We start from the raw sequence: 16,577 nt of genomic DNA, 5'->3' as shown, positions 1-16,577 counted from the left end.
CATAGTGGGGCGTGGCAAACCGAAATTGTAGAATGTCACAATAAGCCATCCCCAGTCCCCACCAGAGTGAGGAAGGAAGCATGGCAAAGGGTCTTCCTGGACAGTCTCCAGCTGAAACAAACTCTGTTGACATTTTTTTTTTTTAACTTTTGGCTTTTATAACAGTGAAAGAATATATTTCAATTGTTTTAAGCTACAAATTTGTGGTTATTGTGCACTTGGAATGTGATAATCTCAGCTGAGATGTGCCTTAACTATAAAATAATAGATTTCAAAGACTTAATTTAAAAAAATGTAAATTATAATTTTTATCTTGATTACTGTTGAAATTATAACTTTTGGAATGTAACAAACTATTAGATTAAAATTAATTACATCTGTTTCTTTTTTGCTACTTTTTAGCTACTGGAACGTTTAAAGTTATATATGTGGCCAGTATTTCTGGTTTGCTTTATATTTCTATTGAACCTTTTGAAATTAAAAATATACACTCAGTTTAAAGTGTTAAGAAACTGAGGACTGGACACAGAATGTGGCTCAGTGGTAGAGCACTTGCCTTGCATGTATGAGGCACTGGGTTCAATTCTCAGCACCACATATAAATGAATGAATGAATAAAATAAAAGTCCATCAACAATTTAAAAAAAATTGAAAATCATGTATTTAACAAAGGACATGTATTCAATATATAAATACTCAACAATAATAAAGTAACCACACAGTTAAGTGCAAAGGATTCAGAAGGACATCTTAACAAATAAGAATGTAAAAAGAAGCTCAACATCATTTTTTTAAATTAAGGAAATAAAAATAATGAGATACACTTGTACACCTAACAGAATGATGAAAATCTGTAACACGTTTAAAAATTATAACAAAGATATGGTGCAAGAAGGACCCACATTCCTTGCTGGGGGAATGTAGAAGGGTGCAGCAACTTTGGAAGACAGTTTGGCAGTTTCTCACACAGCTATGCATTGACCATATGACCCAGAAATCATGTCTTTAGTGTTTACCTAGCTAACTTGCAAACGCATTCTCAAAATTCTGCATATAAATAAATATGACTTATAGTAGCTAAAAGATCTCTTCAATAACTAAATGGAGGGCTAGGGTTGTAAGTCTGTAGAGTGCTTGTCTGGCAAGCCTGAGGCCCTGGTTTCAATCCCCAGCAATGGGGGTGAGGGGCTGGGGGTTGTGAATTGAAAAACAAAACATAGTATTTTTAATCAATAAAAATGAGCAATTACTCATCATATAAGTGAATTATAAATCCATGTTGCTGATTGAAAGAAACAGAATAAAAAATTACATTTCAATTCTTGAAGTGGAGAATTGACATGGATGTGACAGGTATGCGGATGTATTGTTTTCCAGGGTTTTATTGTGGCACCTGGGCACTTGATTATAGATGATGCTCCTCTTTTATACAATGTGAATTCAGATACTCCATCGTCACCTCCTTGATGGTTACTCCAGTACTCCTGCTGGAGCTGTTTCTCAGGGCATTTTTTTCTATGAATATATTGTATATTTAACATCAACTAAAGTTTTCAAAAATGGTGGGAAAAACACAGTCTGAATTTCAAGAGGCAATAAGACATCGAATCAAATTGAAGATTCCAGCTACACCCCAGTTTTCTGGAAGTTCTATTTTGATCCTTCCTTTTTAAGGTAGTCCATGTCAGTGTGTGTTATCTCCCCCCCCCCCCTTAATGCTCATCTGCTCTGGGAGGAGGATCAAGATCATGATGACAGAGCAGATCTTGCACGCGAAGTCCTGACCTGAATATTGGGCATCTTAATTTCTCGTAAACCCTATGATAAAACAGTGACCACCCCCCATAAATTCTAAATAATGCCAAATATAGGGCATTCAGTTAATACAGTTTCTCCTGTTTACCAGTTGACCATGGTTAGTCAAATTGTTGAGTTCAAATTACTTGAAATGACAAGATGTTCACATTCCTACATCAACCTCTTCTCAAACATAGAGCTGAGTCCGGACTTCAGCGAAGCTTTCAGAGGACATCAACAGACCAAGAGACGCTCGGGCTTTGGGCCTCAAGAGCCAGCAGCCCAACCCAAGGAGGAAGAAAACCAGCCTCGACGCTCGCCTGCCCAACTTGTGGGAAGTCCACAGCTCCAGGCTCTCCCGGCTCGGAAGATTGGCACAACGGGACAACCTAGAAAAGGGAGCTGTTGGCCCATGGGGCCCACCTGTAGCAACACCCAAGGTGGAACTGGGGTTATATTTGGAGGCCTTCTCGACATCCTTTTCCTTGGCGTTTCAATGAAACCGTGGCACAAAGCTCACTCAGAGCATGCTGCTAGGTGAACCACTAAGACTAGTCACATTAGATGCAAACGGGAGCTTGTCCAACCCAGCAAGCATACTTCCTGCACGCCACACAGGCCCCCAAACCCGGAAAGTGATCAGCGTGCAGCCCATTAGAAACTGTAGGTGGCTCTGAAAAGAGCCTTTGGTTTGTGGCGTTCATCTGGCAGCTGGTCAAGCTCGCTTGGCGCCGGTGTACTTGGTGGCGACCTTGGTGTCCTCGGGCCCCGAGCGCTTGGCCAGCTCAGGAGGCAGCAGCAGGCGCACGGCCGTCAGGATCTCCCGGGACGAGATGGTCGAGCGCTTGTTGTAGTGCGCCAGGCGCGAGGCCTCGCCCTCGATGCGCTTGAAGATGTCCTTGACGAACGTATTCACGGAGCCCCCTGCCTCAGAAGAGACACCTGCATCTGAGTGACCCCGCCTGGGCACCTCGTAGTTGTAACCAGCACTCCTGGTGGCATCTCTTGCGCTTTCCCCACCGCCCTCCTTCTTCTGACTTCTAGAAGCAGCTTTCTTACAGCCCTTTTTAGAAGTGGCGGCGCTCCTCGGAGCAAGCCCCGGCATGGCCAGGGATCCGTGGCAAAGCAAAGTGGAAGACAGCAGCACCCACTTGTGAGAGCGGTATTTATAGGCACAGAGCTCAAATGGCGTCCTCTGCATCTGCCGTGTGATTGGATATTGCCATGTATGTAAATAAGGAGACCCCTGTCAGTACTCTGATTGGTTAAACATCAGGCAGCAGTCAGAACCGCCACAAGCCACCCCCAGACTATAAGTAGGCTGGGAGCCTGTCTTAACGGAAACCGTTTCCGTTATAACAGATGGCTCCTGAGTTTTGCGGTGATGCGGAGGTGACCGGCCCGTGTTCTCCATGGTTGTGATGTCCCTGTGGGTTTGCTGGCCCTCACAAGTGAAGCTTTGCTGGAGGCATGGGCGCACAGGTGCACCTGACAGCCAGACCCTGGAGCTGTCCTGCAATGTGGTGTGGAAGGAAGCTGAGCTCAAAGGGAGGATGGGGCAACCATATATAATTCTGGGGGTGTCCTGCCCAACCTTGGAGTTGGGTGCTGTCCACATGTTTGGCAGCGGCCACAATGAAGTTCAGTGTGGTTTAACACCACAAGCTGCCAAGCTGGCAGGCCCGGGCCAGCAAACCCACCACAGGGACATCACAACCATGGAGAACAGGGGCCGGTCACCTCCGCATCACCGCAAAACTCAGGAGCCATCTGTTATAATGGAAACGGTTTCCGTTAAGACAGGCTCCCAGCCTACTTATAGTCTGGGGGTGGCTTGTGGCGGTTCTGACTGCTGCCTGATGTTTAACCAATCAGAGAACTGAAAGGGGTCTCCTTATTTACATACATGGCAATATCCAATCACACGGCAGATGCAGAGGACGCCATTTGAGCTCTGTGCCTATAAATACCGCTCTCACAAGTGGGTGCTGCTGTCTTCCACTTTGCTTTGCCACGGATCCCTGGCCATGCCGGGGCTTGCTCCGAGGAGCGCCGCCACTTCTAAAAAGGGCTGTAAGAAAGCTGCTTCTAGAAGTCAGAAGAAGGAGGGCGGTGGGGAAAGCGCAAGAGATGCCACCAGGAGTGCTGGTTACAACTACGAGGTGCCCAGGCGGGGTCACTCAGATGCAGGTGTCTCTTCTGAGGCAGGGGGCTCCGTGAATACGTTCGTCAAGGACATCTTCAAGCGCATCGAGGGCGAGGCCTCGCGCCTGGCGCACTACAACAAGCGCTCGACCATCTCGTCCCGGGAGATCCTGACGGCCGTGCGCCTGCTGCTGCCTCCTGAGCTGGCCAAGCGCTCGGGGCCCGAGGACACCAAGGTCGCCACCAAGTACACCGGCGCCAAGCGAGCTTGACCAGCTGCCAGATGAACGCCACAAACCAAAGGCTCTTTTCAGAGCCACCTACAGTTTCTAATGGGCTGCACGCTGATCACTTTCCGGGTTTGGGGGCCTGTGTGGCGTGCAGGAAGTATGCTTGCTGGGTTGGACAAGCTCCCGTTTGCATCTAATGTGACTAGTCTTAGTGGTTCACCTAGCAGCATGCTCTGAGTGAGCTTTGTGCCACGGTTTCATTGAAACGCCAAGGAAAAGGATGTCGAGAAGGCCTCCAAATATAACCCCAGTTCCACCTTGGGTGTTGCTACAGGTGGGCCCCATGGGCCAACAGCTCCCTTTTCTAGGTTGTCCCGTTGTGCCAATCTTCCGAGCCGGGAGAGCCTGGAGCTGTGGACTTCCCACAAGTTGGGCAGGCGAGCGTCGAGGCTGGTTTTCTTCCTCCTTGGGTTGGGCTGCTGGCTCTTGAGGCCCAAAGCCCGAGCGTCTCTTGGTCTGTTGATGTCCTCTGAAAGCTTCGCTGAAGTCCGGACTCAGCTCTATGTTTGAGAAGAGGTTGATGTAGGAATGTGAACATCTTGTCATTTCAAGTAATTTGAACTCAACAATTTGACTAACCATGGTCAACTGGTAAACAGGAGAAACTGTATTAACTGAATGCCCTATATTTGGCATTATTTAGAATTTATGGGGGGTGGTCACTGTTTTATCATAGGGTTTACGAGAAATTAAGATGCCCAATATTCAGGTCAGGACTTCGCGTGCAAGATCTGCTCTGTCATCATGATCTTGATCCTCCTCCCAGAGCAGATGAGCATTAAGGGGGGGGGGGGGGGAGATAACACACACTGACATGGACTACCTTAAAAAGGAAGGATCAAAATAGAACTTCCAGAAAACTGGGGTGTAGCTGGAATCTTCAATTTGATTCGATGTCTTATTGCCTCTTGAAATTCAGACTGTGTTTTTCCCACCATTTTTGAAAACTTTAGTTGATGTTAAATATACAATATATTCATAGAAAAAAATGCCCTGAGAAACAGCTCCAGCAGGAGTACTGGAGTAACCATCAAGGAGGTGACGATGGAGTATCTGAATTCACATTGTATAAAAGAGGAGCATCATCTATAATCAAGTGCCCAGGTGCCACAATAAAACCCTGGAAAACAATACATCCGCATACCTGTCACATCCATGTCAATTCTCCACTTCAAGAATTGAAATGTAATTTTTTATTCTGTTTCTTTCAATCAGCAACATGGATTTATAATTCACTTATATGATGAGTAATTGCTCATTTTTATTGATTAAAAATACTATGTTTTGTTTTTCAATTCACAACCCCCAGCCCCTCACCCCCATTGCTGGGGATTGAAACCAGGGCCTCAGGCTTGCCAGACAAGCACTCTACAGACTTACAACCCTAGCCCTCCATTTAGTTATTGAAGAGATCTTTTAGCTACTATAAGTCATATTTATTTATATGCAGAATTTTGAGAATGCGTTTGCAAGTTAGCTAGGTAAACACTAAAGACATGATTTCTGGGTCATATGGTCAATGCATAGCTGTGTGAGAAACTGCCAAACTGTCTTCCAAAGTTGCTGCACCCTTCTACATTCCCCCAGCAAGGAATGTGGGTCCTTCTTGCACCATATCTTTGTTATAATTTTTAAACGTGTTACAGATTTTCATCATTCTGTTAGGTGTACAAGTGTATCTCATTATTTTTATTTCCTTAATTTAAAAAAATGATGTTGAGCTTCTTTTTACATTCTTATTTGTTAAGATGTCCTTCTGAATCCTTTGCACTTAACTGTGTGGTTACTTTATTATTGTTGAGTATTTATATATTGAATACATGTCCTTTGTTAAATACATGATTTTCAATTTTTTTTAAATTGTTGATGGACTTTTATTTTATTCATTCATTCATTTATATGTGGTGCTGAGAATTGAACCCAGTGCCTCATACATGCAAGGCAAGTGCTCTACCACTGAGCCACATTCTGTGTCCAGTCCTCAGTTTCTTAACACTTTAAACTGAGTGTATATTTTTAATTTCAAAAGGTTCAATAGAAATATAAAGCAAACCAGAAATACTGGCCACATATATAACTTTAAACGTTCCAGTAGCTAAAAAGTAGCAAAAAAGAAACAGATGTAATTAATTTTAATCTAATAGTTTGTTACATTCCAAAAGTTATAATTTCAACAGTAATCAAGATAAAAATTATAATTTACATTTTTTTTAAATTAAGTCTTTGAAATCTATTATTTTATAGTTAAGGCACATCTCAGCTGAGATTAGCACATTCCAAGTGCACAATAACCACAAATTTGTAGCTTAAAACAATTGAAATATATTCTTTCACTGTTATAAAAGCCAAAAGTTAAAAAAAAAAAAATGTCAACAGAGTTTGTTTCAGCTGGAGACTGTCCAGGAAGACCCTTTGCCATGCTTCCTTCCTCACTCTGGTGGGGACTGGGGATGGCTTATTGTGACATTCTACAATTTCGGTTTGCCACGCCCCACTATGTAAGGATCTTCTTGGTATCTCTGTGTCAAGTGTTCTCCTTTGATGGGTAAAGCCACCCATCATTGGATTTAGGACTTTCTCCAAATTTCAGTGTGATCTCATCTCAATTTCAGTGTGATCTCATCTCATATTTTAGAGTAAATTACAGAAAATGCAAAGCCTTCCCTGGTCTCCTAATATAAAGAATTCTGCTCTAAATTTTCTGTGTCATATTTCCTTCATCCATAAATGCCTTTTTACATTTGATAAAGTCTACCTTTCACTATACAAGAAAGCAAACCCCATGATACTAAGGAACTCCTATATATATATTTTACACACACACATACAACATTCAATGAGCAAATGTTTGAAGAATGGAGGAAAAGGAAACACAATTTTAAAAAATCTTTTTGGAAAAGGGAAGCCCCACACTGCAGTCAGTTTTCTACAAGTGACTCCACACTGAAGGGCCAGCAGCACTACCTTCACAGTGGGACAATGAAGACTTGATTAAGGTGGTTTGGTCCCCTCTGGTCCCTCTCCTTGGGGTTTCCCTTGACCAGTATAACTGATGGTCTCACGTAAGATGAGACCAGGAAGTTTCCCTTAGAGGGTGATATTTCTCTTTTTCTGAGTTCAAAGGCATTATAGTGATTTTGTGGCGATATCAGACTTCATACTTCTAAATAGGCACTTTTCCCAGCCCTCAGCTGATTGGTACCAATTATGTTCTTTGAAGTGACAATGCAAAAATCACAGTCTACAGATAGGTAAATAAAGCCACAATTGCTCCTGCTTCTAGAGCAAATCCCCAAATAACATGCTTCCTGTCTGTGCATAAACCAAACAACATAAATCAATGACAAACTTTAAAAGTCGTGACACAATTGTCACCAATCATGATTTGTATGCTGTTTGTGTATGAGATTGAAGAGCTAGCAGTGAAGTTTCTAGTTTATGTGATTACTATTGAAAACCATGGTAAATGAAATTTGAACTGGGTTGTTTAGCAAATGGTGTTATTGAGCTAGACACTGGTAACTGAAATCCATTTCTATCAACACCATGCAGTGTGAGGACTGCCTCTGTAAAGTAAGCATACACTTAAGAAGTTAGGGAAATAAAAAAGAAAAATGAACCAGCAAAGCAGAAAAAATAAATAGTGAGAAAAATTAAAAAAAATAGTTATGAGAAAATAAAAAAGTAAAACTTAATAAATGCAAAACTACAAGAAATACATTTTTTAAATGAAATAAAGGAACCAGGCATCATGGCACATAATCCCAGAGATTCAGGAGGATGAGGCAGTAGAATCTCAAGCTCAAGGCCAGTCTCAGCATCTTAGTAAGACCCCTGTTTCAAAATTTAAAAAAAAAAAAAAAAGAGGCTGGGGATGAGACTCAGTGGTAAAGCATCCCTGGGTTCAATCCCCAGTACCAATAAATAAATAAGTAACAAATAAAATAAATAAAATAAAGGGTGAATCATTACTTAGTGTGGTTTGTGTAAATGAGAAAGCACATACAAAATGAGATAATGCAGGAGTTGTGCTACAGAGAACACAGTGGTGACAACAATCAATAATAAAGAACTTGCTTATGTCTAAGGGATTATTCTTAGATGATTTTTCTGGAAAAAAAACTAATTTATCAAAGTTTATTCCATATTGTTAGCATATCGAAACAATAATTTCATATTGGCTAAGTTAGCCAATCCCCAAAAAAAACAAATGCTGAATATTTTCTCTGATAAAAGAAGTCAGATTCATAATGGAGAATGTAGGGGGAGCATGGGAGGATTAGATGAACTCTAGACAGGGCAAAGGGGAGGGAGAGGAAAGGAGGAGGCATGGGGGTAGAAAAGATGGCGGAATGAGATGGATATCATTACCCTAAGTACAGGTATGAAGATATGAATGGTGTGACTACACTTTGTATGCAACCAGAGATATGAAAAATTGTGTTCTATAAGTGTGATATGAATTTTAATGCATTCTTCTGTTATATATAACAAATCAGAATAAAGACAAAACAAAACAAACAACAACAAAAAATTGGGCTGGGGTTGTAGCTCAGTGGTAGAACGCATGTCTCACATGCATGAGGCACTGGGTTCGATCCTCAGCACCACATAAAAATAAATAAATAAAGATATTGTATCCATCTACAACTAAAAAATTATTAAAAAAAAAACTAAGAACTCTCACACACAAAAAAAAGGGCATCAAATACCAATTCATTCAAAATGGAATATTACCAAAGTTGTTAAGAAAAGAGAATTCCAATACTGTTCAAACAACTCCAGAGTATAAATAAGACAACAATCTTCCATATTAATTTTATAAATGGAATAAAATTTTCCTGCAAAAGCTGAATATATTCCTCACAAAAAAGAAAAATAGAGAATACCTCTGTTATAGTGGTGAAATATAAATAATACATTGCAAACATTCAGCATAACATTAAATGTATTAAATATGATGTCTAACAGGGGTTTTTAGCAGGAATGCAAGGATAACTCAATTTAGGAAGTGCATTAAAATAACTCACCATAATATACCTAAAAATGAAAATATATGATCATCTCCAGAGATACTGAAAAGGCATTTAGCAAAACTCAACATCCATTCTTGATATAAAACTCAATAAATCAGACAGAATGATTCTTCCTCAATACAACATATATTTTTAATCAGAATGATGGCAGAAGAATCTTTGGCAAGAATGTATGCTTGTCACTCTTTCATATTGTTGTAAAGGTGCAAGCCACTAAAATCAGGCAAGAGAAAGAAATTAGAAATTTAACTAATTAAAAGGAGGCAATAAAATGTTTACTATTTTCAGATAATATTGCAAACATTTAAAATGCAACATCTACTAGAAAACTAATATGAAAATAAGTTAATTCAGTGACATAGTGGGATTTACTAATGCACAGAAAGCAATCTTTCATATAAAACAAGATATTAATAGGGAAATGCCTTATTTGTAATAATAAAAAAAATACTTAGAACTTCACTTAAGTTTTTAAAATGGCAAATTTATAAGAAGGTAAATGATTGCTTCCCCATTACATGGTACCCTAGAGGCAGGCAGATGGCTCTGGCAGCACCTGGCACTGGATTGAGTGAATGGACCTAGAGGGTGTCCTCTGGGAAGGCTCTTTGCTTTCAGTTGGACACCCGGTGAAACAATCTCTCCCTGCCTTTACTGTGTCCTATTTACATGAATACTTGCAGACCAGTATCAGGGTCAAGTCCAGTTGTGGAAAAGGGCAGAGGCAAGAATGCAAGGCTGGAGCAGGGCTTCCATCATCCTTCTGGGGAAAACTTCTCTGACTTGGTGTCCTGTGTAGTGTATTTATTGCCTCAGCCAAATCAACTGGCATTTCCTCTTACTTGTAGCCAAAATATATTGGAGATAAAGACTATGTCAGGTTTCCTCTGAAGAGATGTTTTTCCTAGTTACCTTTTTACCTTTTGCCCAAATAATCCTAAAGACCATCCTTGGGTAATTAGAGTAGCCTGCTAGGAGTGGTCACAAAGTTGACAGGGATTTGGGGGTAGTATCTGCTGTTTCTCAGAGTGTGATGGGGCAGCTGGAGCTATACTGGCACAGAACCCTGTCTGCCACCTTGGAGGACTCCTAGTCAAAGAAGGCTCTGCAGGAACCTAGCTTTGCATAGAAGTACAGGGCATTTTATTTTGGATTTTTTTCCTGTACATTCAGATATACTAACAAATGAAACTAAAGTTTTTTCATGCAAAAAAAATATCATATGCATAGTCTAAGTATTTTTAAATGAAAGAAAAACATCATCAAATTGAGAGTTCCAACAAGCAAGTTTCCAGAATATAACAATTTAAAAATTGTATTGTTTCCAGTTAATACCTTTTTAAGAGTTGAATTCAGTCTCATCACTTCATCTGCTTTTGAAGAGTAGTGATCTAGTAACACAGGACATAAAAATACCATTTTTAATAGCTCTACCAAAACAAATACTGAGATCATACCATAACTTCTATTAGGTATGAAGAGAAAATTCAGTTAAAATTAACTGCCAACTAATTGTAGTTAGTCAGATATTATTCCAGAATGAAGTGCCCTAGAGGAATGGCAAACCTCCATATTTCAAAGTCAACGAAACTTGAGGCGTCTTAATAAAGGACATCTAGACAAGAAACCTGAGCTTTAGGCTGCAGAGTCCCAATGCCTGGAGGATAACTAGATTTAATTACCAAACAAATTGACCAAGGCCATAAAAATCTATTCAGACCTTGTTTCGATTTTACTATGGGGGTGTGTACTAGCTAAGAACTACCAAAGCCTTACATGGAATCTACATGTTGACTACCAAAAAAACCTTAGAGGACAACTGCCTTTGAAAAGCTTCTAGATTCGTGGAAGGAAACTTCGGACCACTGAACAATGTTTAGTGAACAGGAGTACACAAAACCAACCTACTGGTGCCAAATGCCAAAGAATTATGGCTGACAAGAGAAGCACACAGCTCTTTCTTTAGAAAATTTAGGTGGCTCTTAAAAGAGCCTTTGGGTTGGAGGCAAGTTTACGAAATAAATTTACTTGGAACTGGTGTACTTGGTGACCGCCTGTGCCTTCGCCCTGCTTGCCACGTCCAGACATCCGCAGAAAGGGTCTGCTGCAAACAAGGAATATGCCCCAAACCCGGTCTATTTATAGTCTAATCCCAGGTTGTGCTCGCCACCTGATTCGCTATGTCTGCAGAACCAATCATGAATGGCTTACTGGAGACACTTCATTTGCATCTCGCCACTGCTGTGTAATCAGATAGTGTTTGCCCTTACGTCATTCGAGCTTTGTGCCTATAAATACCACTCTTCCCAGCCTTCGAGTGGCGTTTTCTTTGGCTTCTCCTGGATCCGTGTCTTTGAGCTGTTAACGTTGTAGAGCTAATTACTACCTTTACAAGACAACTCCGGCATGGCTGGTAATTAGCTCTACAACGTTAACAGCTCAAAGACCACGGCTCCCAGGAGAAGCCAAAAAGAAAACGCCACTCGAGGCTGGGAAGAGTGGTATTTATAGGCACAAAGCTCGAATGACGTAAGGGCAAACACTATCTGATTGGACGACAGCAGTGGCGAGTATGCAAATGAAGTGTCTCCAGTAAGACTTTCTGATTGGTTCTGCAGTCATAGCCAATCAGGTGGCGAGCACAACCTGGGATTAGACTATAAATAGACCGGGTTTGGGGCATATTCCTTGTTTGCAGCAGACCCTTTCTGCAGAGATGTCTGGACGTGGCAAGCAGGGCGGCAAGGCGCGCGCTAAGGCAAGAACTCGCTCTTGTAGAGCGGGACTGCAGTTTCCCGTGGGCCGAATCCACCGCTTGCTGCGCAAGGGCAACTATGCCGAGCGGGTCGGGGCCGGAGCGCCGGTCTACCTGGCGGCGGTGCTGGAGTACCTGACGGCCGAGATCCTGGAGCTGGCTGGCAATGCGGCCCGCGACAACAAGAAGACGCGCATCATCCCGCGCCACCTGCAGCTGGCCATCCGCAACGATGAGGAGCTTAATAAGTTGCTGGGTGGCGTGACCATCGCGCAGGGCGGCGTCCTGCCCAATATCCAGGCCGTACTGCTGCCCAAGAAGACTGAAAATCGTCACCACAAGATTCCAAGCAAATAATCTCCAACTGAAAAAATTCCAAATGACGTAAATCCTGGAGAAGTTAAGTTACATAAAAGGCTCTTTTCAGGGCCACCCACAATTTCATAAGAGGGCTGTGCACAAATTACAACTTAATTCGTGTATAAGTACCAGTATTCAAGAATGGTGAAAACGCGTATTACAAAATGAAGTCGATAGGCTTTAGAAGCTGATAATGTGAAATGTGTACTAATTTTAACAGTAAATTTGGTGGCTACAAAGGCCAGTTTTTCCTTTCGCGTTGACAGTCGTTTCCCAGGTAGGGGGCAAAAGGGATTCAACTTTGTCTACGTGAACTAATGCGTATATATTACTGATTGAATTAGAAGTAGACTCGTTCCTTCTGGTCTAACTGGGCAATCCTACATTACAGCAGTCTGGCAGTCCTATGGCTTAAGTACATTCTAGAAAAGGATTCTTTCTCAACATGGTAAAGGTGAAGCAAGTTAAACTTTGGCACTGGTACATGTGCATGTCTAAAGGAGCATCCGAATATTTGATACCTGGGCTTCACACAATAGGATGAAGATACAAAATGAATCAAAATAAGCCATTATATGTGAATAGTGAAATACTACTGCCAGTTTTAGGGGCCAGAAGATGACAAGGCCTGTCAGTTTTTTTGAAATTAAGAAATGTGGGATAATTCAACAGTTTTACCGATAAAAAGGCACAATAGTTGATCTGTTTATGCACTATGGACAAGAAATTTGAGAAGAAAGTTGTCAAACGCTTATCACATTTCATAATTGGCTGTTATGAACAATCCAAATGCTGAACTGTGTGTCTTTGGATCTTCACTTTCTTATGATGACTGTCATACCATGTGAAATTTGTAAGCTTCCTTCCTGTTGATCTATCATGTCAGTTAATTCATAGTACCAACGGAAAATTTTAAGAAGATAGAGCTAAAGTTTTGCCTTCTCCACCAAACCATGGAGTAGCAACCATGGAAATCACAGGACAATGGAATAATATCTTCAAAGTACTAAGGCAACAATAATTCTCAATTTAAAATTATATGTCCAGATAAACTATTTTTAGTACGTGCAACCATTTTTGGACAAAGACTTACTTCTCAGATGCATCCTGGAAGAATTACTACTGAAGGATGTATATTGAAATAGATTGATTCAGAAGGTTGAGATAAAAGAATACTATAAAGAGGTAAAAATATAAATATACTATCTGTAAAGAATAATGTATTTGTGATGGCATTAAAAATCAGTGAGCAAAAAACAACAGTAATTTTAAGAATCAGTGAACAAACAAAAAACTAGATAGTAATTTTAGATGAAAGGCTATTTCAAAATAAAGAATTCTAATATATTTGAATCGTTTCTAGAAGGGTAGGCATGCTGATTAGGATATATTGATTGGGGTATATGAATTTTATGACATGCAGTGTTAAAATCAATGTAGAAAAAATTGAGTAATAAAAAAATCTCAACAAATCCAATGAAAAGCAGGAAATAATGAAAGAAGAAAAGGAATGTCATGGTAAATTAGAATGTAAAGTAAAATATTAGTAATGAGTAGAGATAAATAAGATGCACAAGTGAAGGTGAACAGTTAAGTATAGTTTGTAATGATATACATTTCAAAATCGCTGGAAGAGGAGTGTAACTTTCTCACCACTGTGACAGATAACTGAGAAACAGCTCACAGGAAGAAGGATTTACCTGGCCCAAGGTGGCCCAGGCTTCAGTCCCTGGTCAGCTGGCTCCGTTCCTTTGGGCCTGAGGGAAGGTAGGTCACCATGGCAGAGGGCCTGACACAAGAAGCTGCTGGCCTCATGTCTATCATGAAGTACAGGGGCTTGAGGGAGAGGCTGGGCACACAGAATGCCTTTCTAGGGCACGCTCTCAGTGACCTCCCAGTTCCTTCAACTGGATCTCACCTACAGTTTTCACTGTATGCCACGACGTCCAGTCAGCTATCAGTGAATTGATCTAATGAGATAAGAGTCATCATGATTCAACAATGTCTCAAAAGTTCCACCTCTCCTTTACTGCATGGGGGACCCAAGCCTTTCCCACATTAGTCCTTGAGGGATACTTTATATCCAAATTTCTAACATTCTCCCCCGATCTGCAAAGACTCGCGTCCATCTCATGTTGAAAAAAAATGTAACCATCTCCAATAGTCCCCAAAGTTTAATGGTTCCATCATTTCTAAAAAAAAAAAAAAAATCCAAGCCCCAAGTCTCCTCTGGGACTCAAGAAAAACTCTAAACGATGTGACTCTATGAAAGCCCAAAAGTAAGCTATATACTTCCAATATACAATGGCAAAGGGTAAGCATTCCCATCCCAAAATGGATAAATGGGGTCATAGAGAGGAGAGATAAGATCAAAACAAGAATAAAACCCACCAGAGTCAACACTGAGTCCTGCAGTTTCGCCTCTGTCACGCTGGGCACGTGGTGGTAAAACGGAACCTCTGAAGGGCATGGGCAGTTCCACTTCTGTGGCCTTGTCAGTCGTGAACGGTATGGGCTTTCTCTTAGGCTGGCTTTGCTCCCTGACTGCACTTTTTCTCTGCAGATGTCCCATGTTCCTGTCATCTCCAACTTCCTAGGCTCTATTACAGATCTGGCTTCACTCTTACAGCTTCACTCATCACCTTCTTAGGGGTTGCTTGCAGGGATTTCGGTCCTGGTGCCCATTTTCTGACTTCTTGGGCCTTTCTTTGAAATATCACTGGACGCCTCCACAACCTTGTAACTCTTACATTCTTCATACCTGCAAAATGAACACCACCTGGACAGGGCAAGGTCTGCTGCCAGCAGGAGTAGTAACCATGCTATCCTGGACCATGGCTGCAGTGGCCTCTGAGTGCCTGGATGACTAAGCCTGGTGAAAAAAATCCTGGAAAAAACTTCCTATACAGCCCTGTGAGAGCAAGACCTGCCAGCCTTCTCTTGTTAAAGCAAAGTTTCTCAAAAGAGTTCACACTTTTATATCCTTGAGCCTGAGATGAGTGGAATCTGGCAAATTCCTCAAAGACATCATTCCCATTGTCTTGGTGCAAAATACTGAACTTCTCTTCAGTGGCACTAATCCTTTCAGCAACCACACCTTTCTTGGCCGAAAAGCACACACTTTTCTGGAGAACCTGCAAATTTTCAAATCTTTCTGATCTATTGCTTACTTCCAGTTCTCATTGTAAACCTGGCTAAAAGCTGCCCGCAATGCCCATGCCACGGCCTGAATGCTGCATTGCCTTGAAATTTTCTCTGCCAGATTGACTAGTTCATCACCTTGAAATGTAGCCTCACACAAAGTCCCAGAAGATGGACAAAATGTAACTTTTTGCCAGAATGCAACACATATGGCCTGTAGTCAGATTCAAACCAGAATCTTCGTTCCCAACTGAGACCTTAGGAACATGGCCTTTGCTGTTTGCATTCCTATCAGCATTCTGCTCTTCTGAGTTCACAACAGAATTGCCCACTTAGCTCCTCTTTAAACATTCTAAGACTTTTCTAACCTGCATCTCCAAACTTTTCCAAATTTCTCCAACAAGTGAGCTCCACAGGATCCTGGACTACATGGTCAGACATAAGTTACAGCAACAGTCCCAATCCCAGCACCATTTTTCTGTGTTAGTCAGCTGTTCATTGCTGTGACAAATACCTGAGAAAAACAACTCGGTGTGTGTTAGCTTTCCACTGTGGAAATATAATCTAACTAAGCTTATTTTATTTAACAATTTGGCTAAAAATACTTCCAGAGCTCTGCACAATCAGGTAAGTATTAATAAAAAGATTGAAACTAAGTTACAAATTTCCATTACAAATGTAAGATTGAAACTAAGTTACAAATTTCCATTACAAATGTCCGTAGTGAGTCTCCCACCCTCAAATTTAGACAAAGGCTTGAATGCCATGCTGACTTAAGTATGTCTGTGTTACTGAAGCCAAATATCATCCTTCCCAATGGCATTTGGAAAAAATTAAAAGTCATCTAAGGGGCTTTTGGCATAATGATAATAATAGCTTCAACCTTATGGAGATACATCATAACACGCAGGATACTCAGAAAATCAGGATCAATCTCATGGACTCTGCATCCCCAGCTGATAAAATACTTCATGGATTAATTGGCTTTAATCCTGGAAATATATTGAAATATTCTGCATGGTATATTATTGGAATGATGTTTGCTATTAATTC

General features: G+C 41.1%; 3 protein-coding genes across 3 annotated transcripts; 2 read left to right on the top strand and 1 right to left on the bottom strand.

Moving 5' to 3' along the window:
- Nucleotides 1-2,512: 2,512 nt before the first annotated feature.
- LOC143402216 (histone H2B type 1-K-like) lies at nucleotides 2,513-2,902 on the bottom strand. The gene has a single exon (XM_076859615.1). It carries the CDS (start codon nucleotides 2,900-2,902, stop codon nucleotides 2,513-2,515), a length of 390 nt encoding a protein of 129 aa, XP_076715730.1.
- Nucleotides 2,903-3,824: 922 nt separating this feature from the next.
- On the top strand, nucleotides 3,825-4,214 carry LOC143402215 (histone H2B type 1-K-like). Its single transcript, XM_076859613.1, has one exon. It carries the CDS (start codon nucleotides 3,825-3,827, stop codon nucleotides 4,212-4,214), a length of 390 nt encoding a protein of 129 aa, XP_076715728.1.
- Nucleotides 4,215-11,984: 7,770 nt separating this feature from the next.
- On the top strand, nucleotides 11,985-12,380 carry LOC143400962 (histone H2A type 1-A). The gene has a single exon (XM_076857937.1). It carries the CDS (start codon nucleotides 11,985-11,987, stop codon nucleotides 12,378-12,380), a length of 396 nt encoding a protein of 131 aa, XP_076714052.1.
- The last annotated feature ends 4,197 nt before the right edge of the window (nucleotides 12,381-16,577 follow it).

This window comes from Callospermophilus lateralis, chromosome 6, assembly GCF_048772815.1.
Source record: "Callospermophilus lateralis isolate mCalLat2 chromosome 6, mCalLat2.hap1, whole genome shotgun sequence".
Taxonomy (NCBI): domain Eukaryota; kingdom Metazoa; phylum Chordata; class Mammalia; order Rodentia; family Sciuridae; genus Callospermophilus; species Callospermophilus lateralis.
Note: the sequence above shows the minus strand (reverse complement) of the source record. Positions and strands in the feature narration are given on the sequence as shown.